Consider the following 23,583-nt stretch of genomic DNA (forward strand, 5'->3'; position numbering starts at 1 on the left):
TGTTGGTACTGCTTTTTATGACTCTCCCTCTTTCCTACCCACTTCTCTTCCCTCTCTTCCAGGTTTTGGCAGTTTAGGGCTCTAGTGAGATAGATCTCTTCAAGGTACAAGGAAGTACCAGACTCTTCTCAGAATTGAAGCTTCACCCCAAACTGAGTGTACAGAACAATTTCCTTTAAAAAACCTAACGTGTTGCTTGATTGTTAGATGCTTGTACAATGTGAAAAAACCTTCTTTTTCAACAAGAAGCTAAACAGATCTGACTAAAATGATGTCTTGTTCTGTGCTTGGTTTCTTCCAGCCCTGACACCACTGGAAACTATTATACAAGAAACTATAGACTACACACGGCAGCGGAAGGTGTTTGGCCGGCCTGTCCTGCACAACCAAACCGTGCATTTCCGCCTGGCCGAGCTGGCAGCCGAAGTGGAGCTCCTGCGCTCGCTGCTGCACCGCGCCGTGGGTGAGCTCCCACATCTGCTTCCCAGACGTGCTTCTCTTTGAGCAAAGAACCTTGTCGGGCTAAAGGAACATGGGGAGGTGACTTCCAGAGTGACTGACTTTTTATGTCTTCTTTTGTTATTAGCTCTCTATGTAGAAGGCAATGATGTGACAAAATTTGCCTCCATGGCTAAGCTAAAGGCAGGTCGTCTGACCCGTGAAGTGGCTGATAGCTGTCTCCAGTTCTGGGGAGGAATGGGATTCACCAATGAAGTTCTCGTGAGCAGGCTTTACAGGTAAGAGTGATGAAAATACAACGTGGCTTTAACTGAAATTTGGACTATTAAATGTCCTATTAAATAATCACCTACTTGAAAAGAGCAGCAGCTTCTCACCAGTGTGAATGGTCTTGTTCCACTTCATAGCATGTCTCTGAAGTGGATTGTGGATGCAAGGACACCCAGTGCAATTAACTTTGAGTAGACAGGTGTCGGAACTTAACTATTCTCTTGCCAAATCTTGGCTTTGCATTAAAGTTGTGAAGTTTGAACTGCCCACAGGTTAGCTTAAATGTCAAATGGAAGAGGAAAACTCAGTATTTTGCCTGATGGTCCTCTGGTATCTGTCACAGAGTAGAAAAAAAGATGGGAAAATTGGGAGCTACCAACCAGTGACTTTTTTCTCTTTGCTTTTTGTTTGTTTGTAATCTTGATTACAAGAACAGAAATAAAACCAGAAACTTTCTTCTAAAATGAATGAAAATCAGCTTTGTCTTTTTCCCCAGATATGTGTGAAACTGGAGTTCCCCACTTGGCTTCTTCAGTATCCTGTTCTGATACCAGTCTCCACCCTTTTAGTCACACTGGGTACCATGTGAGACATACAAGAGATGTAATTGCTTCCAGAAAGTTGTTAGATCATTAAAATGGTCCAGAGGCCTTTTTGCACATTAATTGAGGTCCCTTCAGATTTTAGTCACTATCTACTTAGAGCAAAATTCTCCTTAAGGAAACAGTTTTTTTGGTATCTGGCCTCAGTGTCTTCTATTCTGTAGAATGACCAAAATTGACCTTAGATTCTCTTGCACTAACAGCTTTCTGTTCAGCCCTTACATAGAGAATACCTAATCCAAAGTTAGACAAATCAGTCGTTCAGTTAGTTGAAAGTTTTGGTAAATGTGTCTGTGTAAAGTGAGAGCAGAACACTTGAGAAAATCTGCAAAAAGCTTGTTTCTTCTTAGGTAGGTTGAGTTCCTTTTCCTATTTTTAATAGCATTTTATGAACAATAATGTCATTGCAGTAAGTCAACAGATCCTCAATAGTTTTTACAAGTGGACTCCTGAAATTTTCTTACAAAGGTACAGACTGCTTTATGATGGTGTTTTTACACTAGCTGTCAATATGATGGTTTTCCTTGGTTATTTTTGTCACAGCCTTATTTTAACAAGTAATGGTCATTGGTGATAGAGATGTTAAGAACTACTGCAGTAGGCAATCTAAATAAAATTAATCCCTGTCTTTACAGCACTTACTGTAAACGATGTAGTCTGGACAGATTAATGTGTGGGTGCTTTTACATAGTTTTGAGATTTCCTAGCCCAGTATAGTGCTAACTGTGAGCAGGGCTTTTCTGTGTGGATTCCAGAGTGATTTCCAAGTATAACAGCACAGTCACATTTTTCCTTAGAAGAAATTCAGACTGTTTCCTGTTGGTGGACGCAGTCAGCTGGCTAAAGAAATGTATCTTTCTACCTCTAAAACAAATACTCTTATAAATGAGGCTAAAGGCAGTGCGATATTTATACTCTGAAATTTTCTATGAATCAGTAAAATTCCACCACTGAGTAACCAAAGGTCCAGGAAGGGACAAGGAGAGTTTTACCTAAATAAACAATTACATGTTCAAGGTAGAATCTTGTTAATCTGTGACAATAAGTATTGAAGTGAAGGGGAGAACGACCATCCTGGTAATGCATCGAACTCCAACTTTATTGATCAATCAATCACCTTAAATAACAGTGCTAACGAACGCCATGAATATTCTGTAATCCAATGTCATGATAGGCTAACAGAGAAACTTCTAACCACTCCCTTTGTTTTAGAATACCTACAATTGTTTATTAAAGACAGAAACCAAAACAGAAACCAGAAACTAAAACAGAAACTAGTGTTCCCAAAACCTCTACATCTGTTCTCAGGATAACAGGCCTTCCCAAGGACGGTGTTCTGCTTGCCATGGGAAGACAAGCTGAGAACTTTATTGTTTATAGAATGATGCCTGAGAGAGTCTAATTGTTTATATAAATCAGAAGGCTGAGAACTGTTAGAAACGGCCTTACTTTTCCCTTATACTTTTCTCTCAATTTTATGTCTCATGGCCTTTTCTTTAGGTCATTCTCCGACATTTCCCCCGTTTTTTCTTTTTAAGAAAGGAGGTTAGTTTGCAGGTTTTTTCTATTATCTTACTATTTTTTGAATGCAACAAGGTAAGATAATGGTGAAGTTTTTCCTCATAGAAACTCTTGTGGAGGAGGCATTACCAGATGTCAAGAGAAGTGCAGACCCCACTCTGCCAGGGCTCAGCTGCACCAAAGGCCTGAGGATAAACAGGACACTCAGTGTCAGAAATGTGATCCTGTGGAGAAGGATCAGAACCAGTGCTCAGAGGTGGAATAATGATAACTTGCTTAAATAACAAGATCCACCCTGCGCCTGGGCTGGTATTCCATTCCAGGCTCTATCTCCACAAATTAAAAATATCTTAGGTGTCATAATAGTAGAGCCTTTACACTGGTTATAAAGCTGTTTGGACACTATTTCCAGGTTTAGAGATGAATCCAGAGTAGCCCATGTCTGTTTATGCTGACTCATCCTTTGGAAATTAGAGTAATCAAAGCTGAACTGCAATTATCTAATGCTTGATTGGGATCTCTTCTTATAGGGCCTACAACAGAATGTTGTGTTAAAGGCACCAGTTTTCTACACCTTATTGAGGCTATATATGAAGCACTTTGATCTTTAACCTTTTTCAAAATACACTGTACCTCCCATCGATAATAAGTTAAGATTTTTGCTCATGAGATTTATAAAGGTCTGAAGCTGAAGCAGTGTTTAGCCCTGTCTCATTCCGTAGTGCCTGCTCCCAATTATGTTCCCAGATGTGCCTATAATTACAGGTGTGGCACCATAAATGAAAAAGTAACAACTGATCACAACCCCCACAACACAGTGCAACCCAAGCAGCACAATTTGGGCTGTGACATTCAAGACAGTCCTCTTTTGCCAGTCCTCGTATATGTAAAGATGATAATAATGTCAATCAGTTCTCTGGTCGTTCGGCAACGGCGTGTTAAGGCCTTATCAGGCATTGCACAACAGGTGGTAATTGGACTAAGAAAAGAAAGCTGTTAACTGTTTTCATTCATGCAACCTGGAGAGACGTAAACAAGCCTGAAAATGATTCTTTCTGTCCTTGAATTTATCACATCCACCTTTTTTCATGAGCTTCCCAGAAATGTTCAAAGTCAGTTTTCAGTTTGTAATCCTTTAGTCATTTGGCTCAAATGGCATCAACTGGGTGATTCTCAGTCCTTTGTTAATTTGGAGTGGTGAAAAGATAGTATGCATTTAAGGCACTTAAAATATTTAACTTAACAGACTTATTTGCAAATCATGTAAAATCACTTAAATCTAATTCAAACTTAACAGAATCTAACTTAACTTACTTAATAATACTTAGCAAAAATTAATTTTCTTCAAATCCCACACAACTCAAACCTATATATAATTTAAACTTAGAAGACCTCGAACCCAACCGAAAACAAGCTCAACAATTTTAACCTTAACATTTAATGGCACTTAATTGATAACCCAACTTAAACTACTTAATAACAGATAAAACTTGCTATAGAAATAATATATAACATTTACTATCACTCACTCACAGGCCTGACTCCAAAACACTCAACCAAAACAACCTTTCTCACGTCTTTGCTGCAGCATTTATACCAAAAACACACTCACAACATCTCACTCATACAATCAATCCAACACATCTCAACATTTTTAAATTTTTCAAAACACAGCTTTAAAGTCTAATGTTCCACCGGCCCAGCCATCCGGGCTTCTGATGTTCAAAGTCTCTGGTAATACAGATGTTTCCAAGACAGCATAACCAATGCCGAGCCAAATCGACCGAAATTTGACTCTCGCATTCATTTACGCTGATTTCTGCTTTACAGTCTGTGCTGGGGAGAACAAAAGATCTCTCTAACTTAGGTGAAAAACATCCTGACAGCAATAGTCCTTGGTGTCGCTTGTTTAGTTTCACTAATCTTTTAATTGCAATAGGAATCCTTTCTTTTGTTGACAAGAGTCACAGTTATTACGGCTGTTAGATCTCAAACTGTAGCTTTTGCCGGCTACGGGGCAGAGGGAGAAGCGCTACCGCTCGAAAAAGCACTCTGAAGTCGGAATCCGCTAAGGAGTGTGCAGGACGAAAACTATCAATGCACAGCATGATTGCTCCTCCATCACCTGCTCTCTGATGTCCAGTCACTGTTCCCAAGCAGCACCTGGCCGCCCGTGGACATCTGGCCCTCAGTTCACACATGAGGGCGATGCGGCTCCGGTCGCTCCCCCCGCGGCGCTCTTTGTTCACTTCCGGCGCGGCGCGGCTTGGTTTCTGCGGCGGCGGCTCCGCTCTCGGGGCGGCGCGGCTCGGCTCCTGCGGCGGCGGCTTCTTCGGTGCTTGGCATTCCCGGCGCAAGCGGCCCGTGCCTTCGCAGCATTTCGTGCGGCCCTCTTTATTTGATGTTGCAAACGCAGCGGACGTTTGAAGAGGTGCAAAAGCGGCTAACACCTGAGTCTGAGAGGACTTTGCTTGTTCTTGTAAGCCTACTCCTAACTGTTTTATTGCGTCTACTACGAGAGCCTGTTGTCTGGTTGGTATAAGAGCCATCCCCTTTAATGCTTCCTCTACAGTCCAATCCGCACCTAAAGCATTAAGTATGTTTCTAGTAGCAGAATTACAATTTTGAAGGACACACTGCCTGAGTTGGACCTCGCGCAAATATTCTGGCACGCCTGCTCTCTTAATTGCAGCCGCAGCTCTACCAACAAAAGCATCAAATGTCTCATCTTTGCCTTGCTTAATTCCCATATACACTGGTATCCCTCCTGGTTCCTTCACCATATCTATCGCGAGTCTGACTAACCGCATTGCCTCCCGGCACTTTTCTTGACCTATTAAAGCTTGTGCATCAGTACGAAGAAAAGGCCCCAGCCCCATAAGCTCATTTATAGTGATACCATGCAAGGGGTCACCCGACTGTCTTTGAACTACCACACACTCACTGACAAGTATCCGCCAATGATCATTAAACAGCAATTGTTGATGGTGGGTAAAGATTAATTTAACTATCCCACGACAATCATTAACAAGAAGGATACTGGTGTCAAAAATATAATCGAGCATTTGCTTAGCTGGTTCACTCTTAAAGCCAAACTGACTAACAGTAGCTCGCAACTGAGATAACAGCTTCCAGTCAAGAGCTCTAATTGTGGCTTGAAAACCTCCTCCAGGCTGGGGGTTAAAGACAACCGGACAAGCCAATTCTCGAGCCGAACTTATCAGCTCTTGATCTCCCTTGTCAATTGCATCTTTGGCCAAGGCAGCCCACGCGTCCCGTCTTTCCCTCGCAATCGCCGCCGCCAAGCCGATTTCCGACCCAGGGACCGGCTGATCGCTTATCGGGAACGGAGTACACGTATCTGGCCCCAGCTGCTGAGACGCAGCAGGTACGGGAGAGTCAGAGGTGCTCTGTGTAGCCTGCGGCAAAGCAGACAACAGGGCACCCCGCGGAGCTTGGCTCGTTAGGGGGGGCTGCGCGGCGGGCAGCGAGGCGGACTGCGCCTGGCTCATAGTGTGACTCATAGCCTGGCTTTCCGAAGGAGGTGGTGAGGCAGGTAATAAAACTGTCCGCGTCGCGGGGCCAAGAGGAATTCCCGCGTTCTTATCAAATTCCCTATCTTGATCGCATTCTTTGTTACGATCGTAAGCGGCAGTAGCCTGGTGAGCAGCCCTTTTTTCAGCTTGAATTCGCAACAGTTCGGTGTTAACGACCCGCCATAATTTACCCCACTTCTTAGCAGTTTTATCATCATCTAACGTAGCCTGCCACAATAAATCACCAAATCTACGCCATTCCAACAATTCGTGAACTGTGTGAGGATTTATAAAGATCCCCTTTTCTAGGCCATACGCTAAAAGGCCTGGTAACTCTTTCTGTAAATCTATTCCCTTAATTTGCCGTTTTTGCAAAAGGGTAATAAAAAGTTCATATGCGGCTTGCCTTTCCATACCTATGTGCGCACGTTGCAGCTCTTCAAATCAAGGTCGCGGCCGCATGTCTCGGACGAGCCTATCTGTATAGTCGCTCGCAGCGCGGCGCGGGCCGGCGGGTTACCCTCCGCTTTGTCTCCGCGCTTCTTCGCCGTTCCGGCTGCAGTTTCGATCTTACGGAACCCGAACCTGTCTTCACTTCACGTGGCGTTCGCTTCCCCGTGGTGTTCGCTATCACGGTCGGAGGTCACCATATATTGAAGTGAAGGGGAGAACGACCATCCTGGTAATGCATCGAACTCCAACTTTATTGATCAATCAATCACCTTAAATAACAGTGCTAACGAACGCCATGAATATTCTGTAATCCAATGTCATGATAGGCTAACAGAGAAACTTCTAACCACTCCCTTTGTTTTAGAATACCTACAATTGTTTATTAAAGACAGAAACCAAAACAGAAACCAGAAACTAAAACAGAAACTAGTGTTCCCAAAACCTCTACATCTGTTCTCAGGATAACAGGCCTTCCCAAGGACGGTGTTCTGCTTGCCATGGGAAGACAAGCTGAGAACTTTATTGTTTATAGAATGATGCCTGAGAGAGTCTAATTGTTTATATAAATCAGAAGGCTGAGAACTGTTAGAAACGGCCTTACTTTTCCCTTATACTTTTCTCTCAATTTTATGTCTCATGGCCTTTTCTTTAGGTCATTCTCCGACAAATAAGCAAAGCAGCAACTTCCCTAAAGCCCTTCTTTTACTCCAGCAGTCTGAGTAACCATTCACGTCACTGTGATGTTTGTCCAGTAGCAGCAGTATCATTGCACAGCAGAACATCTAGTCCTAATGTTCAAACATTTTTGTAGCATAATCTTTATGAAGTTCCCAAAGAGATGTAGGTTAATCTTCAACACTTCTGGCTGTTACTCACTCCTCAAAGAACATACAGTACAATGCATAGTTAGTGAATGAAGTCTCTGAATTTTAGTTATTAGGGTCAGTTAGAGATCATAGGCAGAAACAGCACAAAACTGCCACATTATTTTATTGATATCTGTAATTTAATCAGCAACATTTTAAACTTTGTAGAACAACTGGCATGTCTTAATTTCTATTCTCTAGAAAGCGTGAAGAGATCTGCTTCACTGTGTAGGTGTCTATACTGGGTTGATTTTAGATATGTAAATATCTCACTTGTACAGATTCTAATAAGAATAGGTAAAAAAAAAAAAAAGAAAAGCTTAGAGCTCAAATATCAAAAGGTTTCATAGAAAAATACAAGACAATACAAACCCATAAAGAATATGACAGTGTTTCCCAACTGTACCCTAGTAGCAGGATTCTGGAGAAGGAAAGCACTAGCCTGGAGTCATGCTTGTTTATTTTTCTCTCCTCTGTCTGAAAGGCCTTAAAGACATCGTGATTTGGCAAAAATCTATTATTGAACAAAGCCATCATTTATATGAAAAACCTCTCAAGGTTATGAGAGACTGAGGAAAGAAACCTTTTTGAATCAAGTTTATTGCAATTTTTCAGACTTCCTGAGTTTTAAAAAAATTCAGGTAGTGATCTATATATTTTAATAGTAATTATGTGTGCTTCAATTGTAATAGGAAGAACTTATATGGTCTTCTTAAAGCAGTTTGATTTGTTTTGTTTATTTTAAATTCAGATTGTTATTAACTGCTAAACATCATGTCTAACTGCCTCCAGTTCTCAAAAGTTTTTCTCCTATGGGCTGTGATGGGGAGAATGCTATCATTTCTTTACTTGTTACATTGTAAAAGACTTAAGAAAGCAGTAGTGAAAAATATTGACCACTCATGTGAAATAAAAGTGTAAGTAACATTGCAAATGCATAGCTGCAGAAGAAACATTTTCATTTTACTCCTCAACAGTCGTGTAGTTATTGCAATATGAAGGTCTATTTGTAATTGAGGATAGTTAAAAACCTAAATTCTGTATAATTTTAAGTGGATTTTTTTAATAAGTAATGTATTTCCATCTAGATTTTTTTTCCTTCCCATATTTCAAAAGTTAGTTCAAATGCTTCATTCACTTTCATTTTCTATTTCATTGTTTATAGTCTTTCATTCCTTATAAAACATGTCTAAATTTGAGTGAGTCCAGACAATTGGGGGTTTTAATCAGCTTTTTTCGTTATAGTAATTTATAGTCGTACCAAACAAAATGAAACCTATCCATTTCTGCTGACAATTTGCTTTGAAGTCTGTACCAAACCGCTGAGACAAAACTTAATACCAATTTCTGTCATCTGTGAAACAAAATCTGCAGTTTCCACCTTTTTCTGCAGAGGCTTTGAGACAGATGCCTGTCTACCACTTTCTTTGACTTTTACGAGTACCTTAAGAAGGAATTTAGGAGATGAAGCACATGATGTTTACCTTTAAGATAGCAAATCAAGGCAGTGATGACTTTAAAGTAGAGCTATGTTCAACTCTGCTTTATGCTCAGAGCAGGCAAGGTGATGCCCATTCCCTCCTCTTGGCCTTCAGAATGTCCCTGAGAGGGAAGGAACAGGGTCATGGGAACTGGCAGGCACGGCTGTGGGCTGTGCCAGCCCGGTCAGAGGTCTGCTGCACTGAGTGGCACCAGCTCAAATTCTTCTCTCTAGAACAAAGCCTCCTTCAGATTCTGCTTAATTTGGACAGCCTATAGGTAATCTAGCTGAGTGTGAACATGGAAGAAGTCACAAAATATTAGGCTTGAGGGTTCATCAGTACCTTTTTTGGAGAAAATTCTTGTCAGTAGTAAAACCTTAAAATAGTTAAAACCTTAAATAGTGAGTTATGAGAAAAAAAGGGTAAAGGTTTTGTAATCAAGTGCAGTTTGTGCTGAAAAGAAGCAGTGTATAAATGGCCAGGGAAGCAGTGATACTCTGAGCCAGGCAAACCTTGGTAAGGTTTTTTACCAATGGCCTTCTAACCAGGGAAGCGGAGAGCAGCATCTCTGAGGGACTGCTGCCATAATGCCAGGCTGTTAGGGGAACCAGGGCTTAGATCACCAAAACTCACCTTCTGCCCCCTGACTGGCACTGATCACTGCCAGAAAAGAGAAAAAATTTTCTTAGTTTATTTTGGCAGGAAATTTGAAGTTTCATGAAGACACCTGCATCACAGATAGTGCAGCAGGCTCCTCTCAGCTTGTTTGGGAACAGAAACAGCTTCAGTCCAATTCCATATGGTTTCCCAGAGGTAAATGTAGTGTAGAGCAGCTCCCACAGCAGGCTCAGCTTCTCAGCTGTAGGTAATAAATGGTACTGGAAGGCACAACTGCAAGCATGATCACATTTTACCAGCTTGAAGCTACAGACAGATGTAGTGTGCCATGAGCTGCATACAGCACATTACAGGATCTAACAGTTTGCTTGTGCTGTGAATGTCCCTGCTTTATGGCTGGGGAAATCGCACACAAGGAGAGCTCAGACTGGGATAAAGACCGGCCCTGATTTTCAGGAAAACTGGGACCAAAGTTTTAGCAGCAGGGTAGTAGACATGGCTTAGCTTGTGCAAAACAAGGTCCAATGTCACTCAGGGTGCAGAGGGGTCAGCACCAGCCAACAGAGGAATGTTAAACTGCAGACTGTTTTGGATTACACTATTCAGAAACACATTTTCAGGCTGTAAATTACAGGGTTCCTAATCATTAGAACAATTTTGTTATCTCATAACCTTCAAATTAGGGTAGTCCAAGATTAAAGGGAGCTTGTTTTTTCTCCTTCAAGCAGTGCTTGACACATTTCTGAAGGCTGTATGACATGGCCTCTATGGAGACGGGAAACATGATTTGACAATGTGGAGGGCTTTCTTTTTTCCAGTTGCTACCTAAGTTATTAATCACCTGGATTGAGTTTGCTGGGTGGGAATGGTGCCTCACCCTCCCTCTTAAGTGCTGTTTTTTAACTTGACATTGAAGATTTTTTTGCTTTTATTCATTAAAACATGGATAAATTTTTACCATTTATCTCTCTTGATTTGATTGAGTGAAGTCTTATAATCTACCATGAGTATTTCAGACACATGGGATTTCCTGAATGTAAGGAAACACTTCACAGGGAATATTTTAGAGGGATAGAACACAATAGTTGGATTCTCTCCTTCCTCAGGTTAAGTCCCACTCTCTAAAGAAAACAGCATTCAATGACATTCAACAAGTAGCTAGAGGTTTGGTCCCTCAAAATGACACCTTCACAAACTGCCTGGTGGGCTGCAGGCTGGTTCCTCATGGTCCTTGGTCAGGGGGAAGCCACCCCAGGCTGGTGCTCACCTCAGGAGGGCTGCAGGTAGTTTAGGATGTGCTGCTCTGTCATGTGGCAACAAAATGGTGATGCAGAAATCAGAAGCAAAATGTTATTGTGACAGATCAAAAGCCGTAACAGCAGTAGCCTAACAGTGTCCCTTACAAAAGCAATCGAATTCCAATATGTATATATGTTGACATACTCATGTGCTGTATTAATAATGCATTCTTGATATAAGATAAACTATCAAGCCATAAGCATACATTAAATAACTGATACAGAAGGTGACTTCACTATGTGCTCTTTCCCAGCTTCCTTACAGAGTTTCTGGCAGGATAGTTAATCCCATGGTTTCAGCTTCTTATGATGAAAGCAAGTTTCTTTCCCAGAAGAGGGCTGCTGGATTAAAATCATTTGTGTCTTTTGTCATCTTAATCCGCTTAAATTAGGGGGAAACCTTCTGTCCTGGCTCCCCAGAGGAGAGATCAGCATTAGTCACCTGGCTGTAGATTCTGTAAGAAATATTCCTTATCTCACCCATAGAGACAAAAATATAATGATCAGCAAATTTTTAAAGATATAGACAAACACTAAACATATGAAAGGTGATCTGGTTTCTTGAGATGTGTCTTTATACGTGACAGCCTGACTTGTCTGTCACACACACCACCAAAGCCAGATCTTACCATTTTTTATAATTTCATATAAACAAGCCCCATGTGTCCAGGATTCCTGCTGCAGATTTCTATTGACATCACAGAGGAGTTCTGAGGATTAGTTACTTGCTGTTGCTACAATGAAGATGCCAAATACTGAGCATTGGCAGGGGCTTTCTTCAGCTTGACAAAGCAGACAGCACCACAGCAGTAAGAACAAGCAACCTACCACTGTTCCAGCTCTGCTGCCTTCAGCAAGGCCCATAGGAAGGTCGGGAATCTTCAGGTTACTAAGCAGAGGTAGTTTAGAATTGTTCTGGTAGTTTTATTGGTGGTGTTTTTTCCCTCTCCCCTGAGGTAAAATATTTGTGAGTAAAACTGCTTGAGGCTGCAGCAGTGAGCACTCTGGCTAGCACAGGGAACTTAGGCAATACTGTTAGGGTTGACTTGGGACGGTTATGGCAGGTTTTAAATGAGTGAGATTCAAAATATCAAATAAAGAGTAAATATTCCTGAAGCATTAATTTTTAATGCACAAAAGCTCTATATAAAACTACACTAGAATACTATACAGAACTACTTGTAATATTATACAATGTAACATTGAAGAACCATATAATATTAATAAGGCTTTTACCAGATCTTACATAGTCATTAAGAAAACCTAGATTGGTTATAAACCTTAAATGGAAATTATACTCTTTCTGTGCAATTCTCCAATACCTCATGTACTGGTTGACTCTTTGACCACAGTTAAGCCAATTTAAGTGCTGCAATGCTTTTTGCTGCTGGCCCTGGAAAAGCTCCCTCCCCTCCTACAGTTTAACTGCAGGCTTAGGCACCGACAGGTTTGGGACAGGCCCAGCAGGGGTCTTGTGGGCAGCATCACAGCCCACCTGCCCAGGAGCCAGTGGATGAGGTGTTCTGCAGGCATGTAGCACTTGTATCCAATGGGTAATTCTGGGCAAGCTGTCCAGCACAGCACCATCAGAACAGCATGCAAATGTTTAAATCTACTCTTTATATTTCTGCAGGGATTTGAGATTGATGTCAATAGGAGGTGGCTCAGATGAAACCATGCTTTCCATCATATGCAAATACATGGACATACTTCCAAGAAAGTGATGCATCTGCACTCTTCCTTGAAAATGAAGAAAGCAAGAGCATGACTTGTGCTGCACGCTGAAGGGGTACAGATCAGTAATTTTGCCACCAGAAAGCACATCAAAGTCTTTCACCATTACCACTCTGTGTTTTCCAATGTCAAATTCTTGTTGAAATGAAGCACTCTGAAAGCTTGCAGCCTCCTGCATTCCGTTTTTTCAGTGAGTGGCCCAAGTTTTCCAATGACCCTTGCTAAGCACACAGCAAATAATATGTTCTTTAATCGAGCTTTATCTACACTTCAGAGCATCTAAGCTGATAATTACGCAACAGAACTTCCATATGAATGGAAGCTATGTAGCTTAATCTCATTTCAGTAAAGCTCTGCTTTCAAGATGAACAATCATGGCACAAATTATTCCCTGCCATAATGAAACCCCAGAACAGTGCCTTTCCTCTCAATTAACAGGCACTTTCCCTATCTTTCACTTTTAGCAAGCAATCATTAAAATGAGCTCTGTCATCTTCGCCAAATCCGTATCAATTTGTACTCCGCTCTGTCATGGACTTTTGGTGATGGGAGCAGTGTTAAATTTTTATTTGCAGAATTCTACAAACAACTGTTTAAGTGTATCTGAAGCTTGCAGAGGATGAACTTCAGCAGCAATGTACCATGTTGTATGCATAATTATTAAGAAAAATATTAAAAATAAACACATTATAATGAAAACTGTGCATAATTACTGAAAATCTCCCTAAAACAGCCATTGAAGCTGGAAGAGGCAGCCTGTATTATTGATTAAAAAAATAAAAATTGCCCCTTAAATACAGCACCATTTCAAAAAAATACACTGATATTCTACAGTAGAAAAAAATGTATATAAACAACACTAGCTAGGATAATACTACAGGACACTTTATTTGTAAGTTCATAGTTGCTTATTAATGGTAACATATCATACAGTATTTCTAAAAAAGTTTTTCAAAAATTGTAGATGCGATTTCAATATCTAGCAAACTTAAATTTTTTTGAATGTTAAATTCAGCAACACAATAGCCTCAATGATTAGAAACTACTTGGTGAGCCAAAACTAAGTTCTCAAACCCTAATATGACTGCACCTCCAATAAATACATCATAATGTACTTTAATATAAAATTCAAAAGATCTGCCATTGTATTTCAGACATCATGCACTGTAGATTCAGGGATTATGACTAATTGGAAAGTAAACATACTAATGGTAAAAGTTCAAGTGATTCAATTGAATCATTTCAGTTTTAAATACTTTAAATATAAAGAAAACATTTGTACTGTGTCCATATTGGTTGGTCCCAATGATGAAAGGCATTTGCTTAAAAGAGTAGATGTGTAAACATGATCTATCACATTTAAATTAAAAAATAAAAAATCCAGTTTTTTGACAAGTAACTTCTTGTCAAAACACGCAGTTAAAGTTACTTACACATTAACAGATCTAAACACAAAAGTAATTTTTTGGGAATACCAGTATTACATTTGCTAGCTTCAGGCCAGCCTTTAAAACTCCACAGGTAAGATCTATTTAGAAAGATCTACATATTCTTTGTGCTCTTGCAACTGAAATTATTACATGCCTGAAACTGGAGCTCTAATTTAGAGCACGGCCCAGAATGAAAAGCAGAATGGAAAAGAAAGCCTTGAAATTCTGCAATTACTTCATTTTCAAATAATCACTGTTCTTTGAATTTTTTCAAATCAATTCTAAAAACTATTTCCCCCTAAAAAAATCCATCCCACTATGCTAGCTATTTCTGCAAATTCACAAATAATCCCCCCAAAACAGGGGATGATGGAAAAACTCTGATACATTAAGAAAACTATATATAACTTCGCATTAATTGTTAATGCAATTTACAACAATTTCACTGTTTTATCCATAAAATGTGCCACTATAAATCAATGTCTTCATTAACTAAGACTACAGTTGAAATTATGCAATGTAAACCAGAGGTAACATGCATCACCTCAGTTTAATAATCCAGTATATCACAAAAAAAACAAATAATGAAAAGAGCATCATGTAGCATAATAGCTTTGTCTGGCTTCCTCTGGAGAGTGTTCTCAGTCTGCCCATAGTTGCACCTAGAAGTCCACCCGTAGAGTCAAAATCATTCTCCTACATTTAAAAAAGAAACAACCAAGCAAACAAAAGAGAAAAAAAACATGTAACTGAGAGAAAAGTACCCTTACAGCTCACTCAATATAGTTTTCCCTGTTTTTTCAAAGTTTCCAAAACTAAAATTATTTTAGAGGCAAAACTATCACCCATTTATCCAGTGCTATTATTACCCCAAGCCAAAGCAAAGTGTAAGCAAAAAAGGCATTTCTGACTCTCTTGTTTTTTGCTTCCTTCTTCTATTCTTGAATACAATTAAATATAGAAGTGCCTTTTTAATGATACTTGACATTTGCTGATTAAAAACCTATACTGATATCCGAAGCATAAAGATCTAGGTTGTGCCTTAAGAGTAATGTATTTGCACATCTTATCTTTTTGAACAGAAATACTGATACTGCTCGCAAATCAGTCACATGTTGCAGTCAGCAATAAGCTGTCAAAATTTTAATACCAATGTTTATACTAAAAGACAGGATGCTTTACATTATTAACTTTTAATCCTGACCCATATTTAAAGAAAGGCAGTTATTCAATACTTACCATTTCAGATAACATTTTATTCTGGTTTTTAACTTCTGTTCCAATTTCAATGGAAAGCTATAAAAACAAAACAAAACCAAACCCAAAAAGTATTAAATATGAAGAATCAGTTAATACACAGATTAGAGAACCCACTCAAAAAATACATGACATGACTAACATTTTCCCCAGTGAAAGCAATACCTGGTATTTTCAAAAAACAAAATAACATGCACAGTATTCTATCAACAACCCTTAGGGAAATAAAAGATTTTCCATTTGACTAGATGAGTCTAAAGAGTCACTGGAAGTACTGGATGATCCTCTTCCCCTCTTCCAGATAATGTCTTACTTGAATTATTGGACGGAATTTAAAAATCTCAAGACCTATTCAAGTCTGAAGCAGCAATTACCCATTCCTGGAACAACTGTTAAAACTGCTGGCACACAGCAGAGAGAACCACGAGCATTGGTTTGACTCCAAGTGTTGCTGCAGCTGACACTTGTACCCTGCAAACACATCTCTTTGACAAGCTGCTGTGCTATAAACAGGAGGACTTTCCTCAGTGAACTTGTGTAGCCCTTCTTTATGCACAGAACAGGAGGAGGAAAGCTGCACTAGAGCCATCCTGAGACAGTGACCAGGGCCAGCAACAGCCTGGGCAGCAGCCTGAGACAGGTCCCAGGCCAAGCCAGAAAGTGAAGTGAGGGAGGAATGGGTTAGGGTTGGACTCAGGGAGGAATGAGACCAGGCACAGCTGGAGCTGCAACATCACAAAGGTGGGAGCCAGCCAGAAGAGCCTTGGTTAAAGCAGCTCTGGAGGTAAACAGGGGAGAACTGACACTGAGCCTGACTCTGTTATCAGCACACTGGCCTTGAACAACTGCTCAGTTCCTGGGGTGGAGGGAAATGCACTCCAGGCCCCCATGCTTTGGATTAGCCAAAACCCATTTGTTTTCACATGTCAGAACTTGAGTCTCATTATCTCGTACTGATGCATTTCAAACAAGAGTGAAACTGATTTTACATGAGGCTTCTTTACATGAGGATTATGTGAAGGCTATTCCATATGCCAAGATTATCCCACTGCACTAAAAGACAGAACTACAGAAAGATCTCCTTGGGGAGCCATGAACTGCTCTGTTGATATACATGGATTTTGAAATGTAGCATACCATAGCAGGAGACAAGAAATAAAATTTGATAACAAAGGTCAAAGCTTTTTTTTTACCCCTTAACTTGCTCCAAATTCTTATTCTAAACCTGTTTAATTTCTCTTTGAGACAAAACCAATTTAAAGCAACAGTATTAGCAGTAAAACTTGGAGTGAGTTCAGGCCTAAAAAATTCACTGGAATGTGCTTTATAAAACTTAAAGCTTTTAAGAACAAGAAATCCACAGAACTTTAATCTCAGAGCTGTCTTTCAGTTAGACTTGTTTGAAAGAAGTCCTCATTCTCTGAAAGGAATCAGAATCATCAGAACACCAAACTTCTCCTTCAGAGGATATTAGCATGCTATTTCTAAGAGCTGTTTTCACATTACAGATTTTTTTACTGCAACTCCCATTCCCCATTCCCCTGTACAACTGACAGTTAAGAAGCAGAGAAAATTGGGAGTGAAACTGAGCCCAGGAAAAAGGAAAGGTAGTGGCAAGCCATTTCAAGTCTTTTATTTCTCACTACTCTACTGATTTGACTGTCAATAAATTCATTTCCCCAAGTCAAGTCTGTTTTGCTCATTATGGTAGTTGGTGAGTGATCTCTCCCTGCCCTTATGTAGATGCACAAACTTTTCATTCTGCTTCTTCCTCCCTTGTCCATCCACCTGAGCAGTGACAGAGCAGCTTTGGCAGGCACCTCAATCCAGCCAGGTTAACACCAAACAGTTTTAAATTTCTGTTGTAAACTAAGTCTGCTGCTTCCCTGATCGATATACCTGAATTTCCTGCTGTGGTGACACCACTGCAGTTAAATACGTACCGATTTGATGGCGCTGACTTTTGAACGCAGGCTTTCTGTTAGCCTGTCGTTCTCCTCTTCATAAACACTGTAGCCACTGTTGGTATAGCCATAGCTCCCTGCAGCTGCTCCATCACCTGCAAACACAACAGTCAGCAGGCAGGCTTCCTTCAGAACTCCCTGCATAAACACCCATTCCCTCTCCAGAAACAGCACGCAGCTGGGTGGCCTCCCCGTCAGTCTGACAAAGGAAAGGACTGAACACTAAGCACTATCAAATACCCACTTCTTAATGATACACTTCCTAACACCTCTCCTGATTCCCTAAGAAGTATTCCCAAGACTTGTTTGATTTCATGAAAATACCACTGCACAATACAAATCTGAAGTGTAGGAGTAAATCTAAGGTAGTGTCAGACACACCTGGTTTAGCCCCAAATACTTCCTAGGAGGAAGTCCCAGGACTCAGTCACACACTTCAGAGGTGTGAACATCTCCTCAGCTTTACAGAGCCGTCAGAGCACCCACGGGGTTGTAGAACATGACGTAGGAGTTCAAAGTTTCCTTCTAGTCATCATCATGACTGCTGGCTGAAAAATGTGGCCTAAGCTGCTCAAAACGCTCAGCAGGAACTCTGCAAGGATTTCTCAATTTGCACCAGATTATATCTGTAATAAATTTATAACAGTTGGGATTCTTGGTTTTTTACTCCCTAAACATGGCAGGAAAACAGAGAAGTGCTTAAAAAAACCCCAAATTAACAATTTCTGAATTTGGGAAGGACTTGACAGAAGAGCAATAAATCTGCCTATTCATGGGAAGACAGCTCAAACTAACATGGTATTAGAACAACTGAATAACAGCACAACTAAATGGGGCAATACTATTTACAAGAGTATGTAGTGACAGGACAAGGGAAATGGGTTAAATTGAAAGACAGTACGTTTAAATTCAATACTAGAAAAGAATGCTTTACTGCCAGGGTGGTGAGGCACCGGAACAGGCTGCCCAAAGAAGTTGTGGATGCCCTCCCATCCCTGGAAGTGTTTGCTCAAAGCCAGGTTGGACGGGCCTCAGAGCAACCTGGCCTAGAGGAAGGTGTCACGGCATGGGGGTGGACCTAGATGGTCTCTGAACTCACTTCCAAACCAAATCCTATGACAAACAAACCTGTCGCTGCTCGGTAAATCCAGCTGGGCCAGAAGGAGAGGCAGAGGCAGGGCGGACGGCCTTTCCTCGCCAAGCTCCCGAGCCCTGCCAGCACCCTGCACGCAGGGCAGAGCCAGCACCCTGTCCCCAGGGCACAGCTCCCCTCACGCCTCCCGCGCCCCCAGCCCTGACAGGGGCCGGGCCCTGCCCCTGTCGAAGCCCGGCCCGGCCCCGCCGCCGCGCTTACCCAGCCCCGCGCGCCTCATGGCTCTGCCCTAAGCTGCCGCGGGAGGAGCGGGACGAGGAGCAGGAGGAGGAAGAGGAGGATGAGGAGGAAGAGGAGGAAGAGGAGGAAGAGGAGGATGAGGAGGAGGCGGAGGAGGCGGAGGAGGCCGGAGCGTCGCCGGGACGCGGCGGGGTTGGCCCGGCGGCCGCGGACGCTTCACCCGCGAGCGCCACGACAGCGCTGCGCGCGCGGCCCGCTGGGTGCGCGCCCGGGGCGCGACGGGGCCGCGCGGGGGCTGCTGGGGGCTGTAGTCCTGGCCTAGGGCCGCAACAGAATGCCAAGAAAATTAAAATTAAGCGCTGAGAGGAGCTTTTAATTTCTTTTTTTTTTTTTCTCTGTGAAGAACGCCAATCACTTGTTTTTAAATTTTTAGAAGTTTAATAGGAACAAAATCGTTATAAAAATAGTAATACAATTAGAGTAATAACAATTTGGACAATTTGAAATAGGACAATATAATACTACAGAGACAAAGAGTTACGGATGTCCGGATACCTTTTTCTGGCCAGTACGAGCCCAAAAAAGGACGCATGTTAACAGAGGATTAAGCCTTAATAACAAGAACCTGTTGCATATTAATATATACCTCATACATGATGCATAAATTCCATTCAAATACAGGATTCTGTCTGGTCATCGTCAACTTCTTCCTCTGAATCCTAACAGCACCCTCGAGGTGGGAAGAAGTTCTTTTCTTCTGATAAGAGAGCAATAAATTCTTTTTCTGTGAAAGATTTAGGTGTCCTGTGGCTGCTATTTCGCTACAAGTCCTTTCCTTTAAAAAGTATCTTACACAGCATAGTTTCTATTCCAACTTTCATTTATAACCCCAAACTATATTTAACACACTACTCAAGCGAATCAATACAGCATTACTTATTAACACAACACATATAATATTCATTTTAATATTTGCGAGAAGCCAATCATAAAATGTGCATTTTTCACATTCTCCCTCCACTGTTTATTTAGAAGTAAAAAGTGTGCCACTGCAGCATACAGACACTTAGACTGTAAAGTTGAAGAATACAGTCACTTGTATTATTGAATGTGATTTAAATTTTGTTTTCAAAGATAATTTCTCCTTCATTCATTCATTCACCCCTTGCAATGCTTTAGCACATAGGGGTTTTTTCAGCTTATATGAAGGATGTGATTGACTGAATTTAATTTATTTGCCAGGATGATACCAGAAGGATTTATCAGAACTCCAATGTAAAGCCAACACCACCATTGGAGTCCATTCAGAATTTGTTGTTTCAGGGGTGGTGTCCACTGGACTAAAGAAGCTGAACTGCCTTTCCAGCTACAACAGGCTGCCTTTGCATTAATTGCTCTGGTGTTTGTCTTCTGGTACGAACTGGGACCCTGAGTACTGGACCAGCACCTATTGCATTGTACAAAGTATTTAAACACAGACCACAGCTCCTTTTTCAGGAAGCTTGCAGTACACCAGGAGCCTTCACCGAGGCAGGCAGAGCTGTAGAAGGAAGAGTAAAATAGTTCTGGTCAATAAGAAGGCCCATGGCATCCTGCTGACCTCCTGTGTAATTGCTGTAAGACACCCCAAGTCTCCAGTGAATAAACCCACAAATACTGCTGTTGGAGATGAAGGGAGAATCGACCATAGTTATGCATCGAAACTCAACTTTATTGATCAATCAATCACCTTATATAACAATACTAACGAACTTCATGAATATTCTGTAATCCAACTCCATGATAGGCTAACAGAGAAAACTGTAACCACACCTTTTGTTTTAGAATACCTACAATTGTTTATCATAAGCAGAAACCAAAACAGAAACCCGAAACTACAACAGAAACTAGTGTTCCCAAAACCTCTGCATCTGTTCCCAGGATAACAGGCCTTCCCAAGGACGGTGTTCTGCTTGCCATGGGAAGACAAGCTGAGAACTCCATTGTTTATAGAATGATGCCTGAGAGAGTCTAATTGTTTACACAAATCAGAAGGCTGAGAGCTGTTAGAAACTGCTTTTACTTTTACCTCTTACTTTTCTCTCAATTGTATGTTTCATGGCCTTTTTCTTTAAGCCATTCTTGAACTAACCTCTCCACATACTGCAGCATGTCTTCTCTCTCCCTTTGTGGAAGTGCATTTGAGACCTTAGTCTTGTATCTGTCCAAGTTCTGGACAGATGTTAAGAAGCTGATTTATTTCCTTCTCTGTCACCTCTGGACGCCTGTGTCTCAAAGAACATTGCAAAGAGTAAAGTTAGTTATTGCAGAAAACAAACATTTATTTCATTATTGATAATTTAAGCAGTTTGTCCAAAATTTCAACTACAGCATCATTTGCTCATCTAAAACAGAAGAGAAGGCCAAGGAGAAGAAATGAGCTGCAGAGCTGTCTCCTGTCATGGGATTCTGTCTGGAACTCAGCAATTCTTACAGGAATTTGCTAGCTGCCATTATTGATAACCTGAGACTTGATTTACCGCGGTGCAGGGAAATGCATCAGTTGTTTCAAAGATGGGGAAGGTGCTATCACCAGATTGAAGCTCAAAGATGGAGCCCTTTGAGGTAAAACCATCTGAAGTTCACAGACAGTCCCATTTTTTTCTTGCTGGGGCAAAGAGGTCTCTTAAAGGATTTCATGCTTAGAGCAGCAAAATTTAGGTTGAAAATGCAAAGAAAATTAACAGATTCTGAGAAAATCTTCTTCCTGAGTGCTTCAGATTTGAGCTAGGGCTCTGTTAAAAGTAATGTCCTCATCATCAGAATTTTTGAAGGGCTAGTGTGACTGTCTGTACAACAAGTAATCAGAGATTAAAACTGAAGGTTTAGGAGGCAGTAGGAAATGTCTTTTTGTAACAGCTGGCCTGACACTCTCTCTCTTTGTTAGGTGTAATTTTATTTACATTTTTGTCTTCATACACCATCCAAGAAAATTGTTGCATTTGGTGACATTGCTGTAAGAAAATATTTGTCTTTACAGTATTTGCATATTATATGTCACCTTTTTCTTTCCCACATGACTCATCTTCCATTTTTCAGTAAACATGGGTTTATATGTAACTAGGTAAAATGTATATCTCTCAACAAGAATTGTAGTTATTCATATTAAGGAGCTCATTTTTCATTTTCACTTACATTTTCTGCAAAATAAAATCCCAATTAACCACAGGTAGTGTGTTCAGAAATCATAGTGTAAAGATATATAATCTCCTTATGATGTTGTGAAATAACATCTTGAGTCTATATGCAATTTACAAATACCACATTTATTCTACAGTTTCTTACAGCAAAGCATGAAAATGATACTGACATGATTAATGTTTCAAATCTATTTTAATCATACTGAATTTATGGTTTTTCATACACTGGAAGTACCTCATAGGAAAGTTAGTTAATTCTGTGGGTCTCCTGGCATTACAATAAGGAAATCAGGATTCCATTCTGCAGCAGAGGCTGCACACACAGGTCACCTGGGTGTCATTAATATGTTTATATTACATTTCCATGGAATAGCTTGTACTCACATTAATGATTTCCCAGAACACATCTGTGACATAAATACAGTTTTTCTGTCGATGTGATTAACTGTGCTGCTGCTGCCTTTCTCCCTGGCAGCTCCCTGCATGGAAATGTGCCCTGAGCTCCTCAGCCTTGCAGCCCAGCTGTGCAGGGGCAGCTGGCAGCTGTGGCTGCAGCTGTCCCGTGGCATCTGCAGGTCTTCCTGCCAGGAAGCCTAAGTGAGTAGTCAGCAAGTGGTTTTCAATGAGCGACTCATCAATGTTTGATTTGCCAGTGACAACATACAGGAAGAAAAATCACCTTTTAAAAAATAAATAAAGTCCACAAGCTTACCTATTTTGTCAATGCTTTCACAATCTTTTAACAATAGCCTGCTACAGGTGTGTCATTGTCAGAGACCCTGCTGAGGCAATGTGCATGTCAGTCTCCTTTCCCCAAAATATTAGTGAACAATTTACCCTTTAAAAACAAAAATCATGTCTTTTGTAAGAGAAGCATTCCACATGTCCTACCAGCTGTCCTGTCACTGCTACAGTTTTTACTGACTCTTTACTGACTTCTACTGGTTCTCTTTACTGACTCAAATTAAACTAGATTAATAGATTTATATAGCAAATACCCTACAGATTATATTAGATTATATTAGATAATATTAGTGGATTACTCCGTGACCACTGCAAAAGCAATAAAAAGTATATTAGTAGATTACTCCATGACTCCACTGCAAAAGCAATAAAAAGGAAGAAAAACCCCAAACCCACAGGGAATCTGATTCAAACATCCTGTAAAATCAGTCTTCCAATACACAGTCTTCCAATACACAGTCTTCCAGCTGACTTTTACTAACGTGATACAATAATGACATTATTTTGATCAAATGATTATGTCTTTATGGTTTTATGTCTTTAAAAACAGATTTTTACAGTCTTCATTATTAACTTGCTACTTTCAACAATTATAGATTGTGAAAACAGCCTGACTAGTCACAGGCATCATTAGCAAGTTGAAAAGCAGATGTCACACAATATAATGTTTAGTATCAAATATTTCAATCAATGTTTTGTTAAGCAGTTATCTTCAATTATTAAAAAAAACACTTGCTAGTTAAATCTTGATCCATTGTGCAATTAAGTAACAGCTGACATTTCTAAATAAAACTAAAACATTATTTACAAAGAAGCAGCACAAAACAACAGACTATTT

At 40.6% G+C, this 23,583-nt stretch overlaps 2 protein-coding genes across 2 annotated transcripts in view; one reads left to right on the forward strand and one right to left on the reverse strand.

The window, feature by feature from the left end:
* LOC128935316 (probable acyl-CoA dehydrogenase 6) overlaps positions 1-13,615 on the forward strand; it is an 80,547-nt gene extending 66,932 nt beyond the window's left edge. Inside the window, exons 7-9 of the mRNA XM_054273563.1 lie at positions 302-463; positions 587-737; positions 12,738-13,615. Coding sequence (XP_054129538.1) covers positions 302-463; positions 587-737; positions 12,738-12,828 — 404 coding nt within the window. The 3' untranslated portion in view covers positions 12,829-13,615. The remainder of the gene's footprint in view (positions 1-301; positions 464-586; positions 738-12,737) is intronic.
* An 87-nt stretch (positions 13,616-13,702) lies between these two features.
* Positions 13,703-19,063, reverse strand: BET1 (Bet1 golgi vesicular membrane trafficking protein). Its single transcript, XM_054273567.1, has 4 exons — positions 18,844-19,063; positions 17,469-17,584; positions 15,508-15,564; positions 13,703-14,964 (listed from the first exon to the last, which is right to left on the reverse strand). Exons 1-4 carry the CDS (start codon positions 18,860-18,862, stop codon positions 14,809-14,811), a joined length of 348 nt encoding a protein of 115 aa, XP_054129542.1. The 5' UTR covers positions 18,863-19,063; the 3' UTR covers positions 13,703-14,808.
* Positions 19,064-23,583: the final 4,520 nt, after the last annotated feature.

Source organism: Melozone crissalis, unplaced genomic scaffold, assembly GCF_028551555.1.
Source record: "Melozone crissalis strain CALT ecotype California unplaced genomic scaffold, PUWL_Pcris_2 ptg000016l_1, whole genome shotgun sequence".
Lineage (NCBI taxonomy): Eukaryota > Metazoa > Chordata > Aves > Passeriformes > Passerellidae > Melozone > Melozone crissalis.

Coding starts and splice junctions, on each gene's coding strand:
- BET1 (XM_054273567.1), bottom strand. Junction 15,565..17,468: donor AAGTCAGCGCCATCAAATCG/GTACGTATTTAA, acceptor TTGTTTTTATAG/CTTTCCATTGAAATTGGAAC. Junction 14,965..15,507: donor ATAAAATGTTATCTGAAATG/GTAAGTATTGAA, acceptor TTTTAAATGTAG/GAGAATGATTTTGACTCTAC.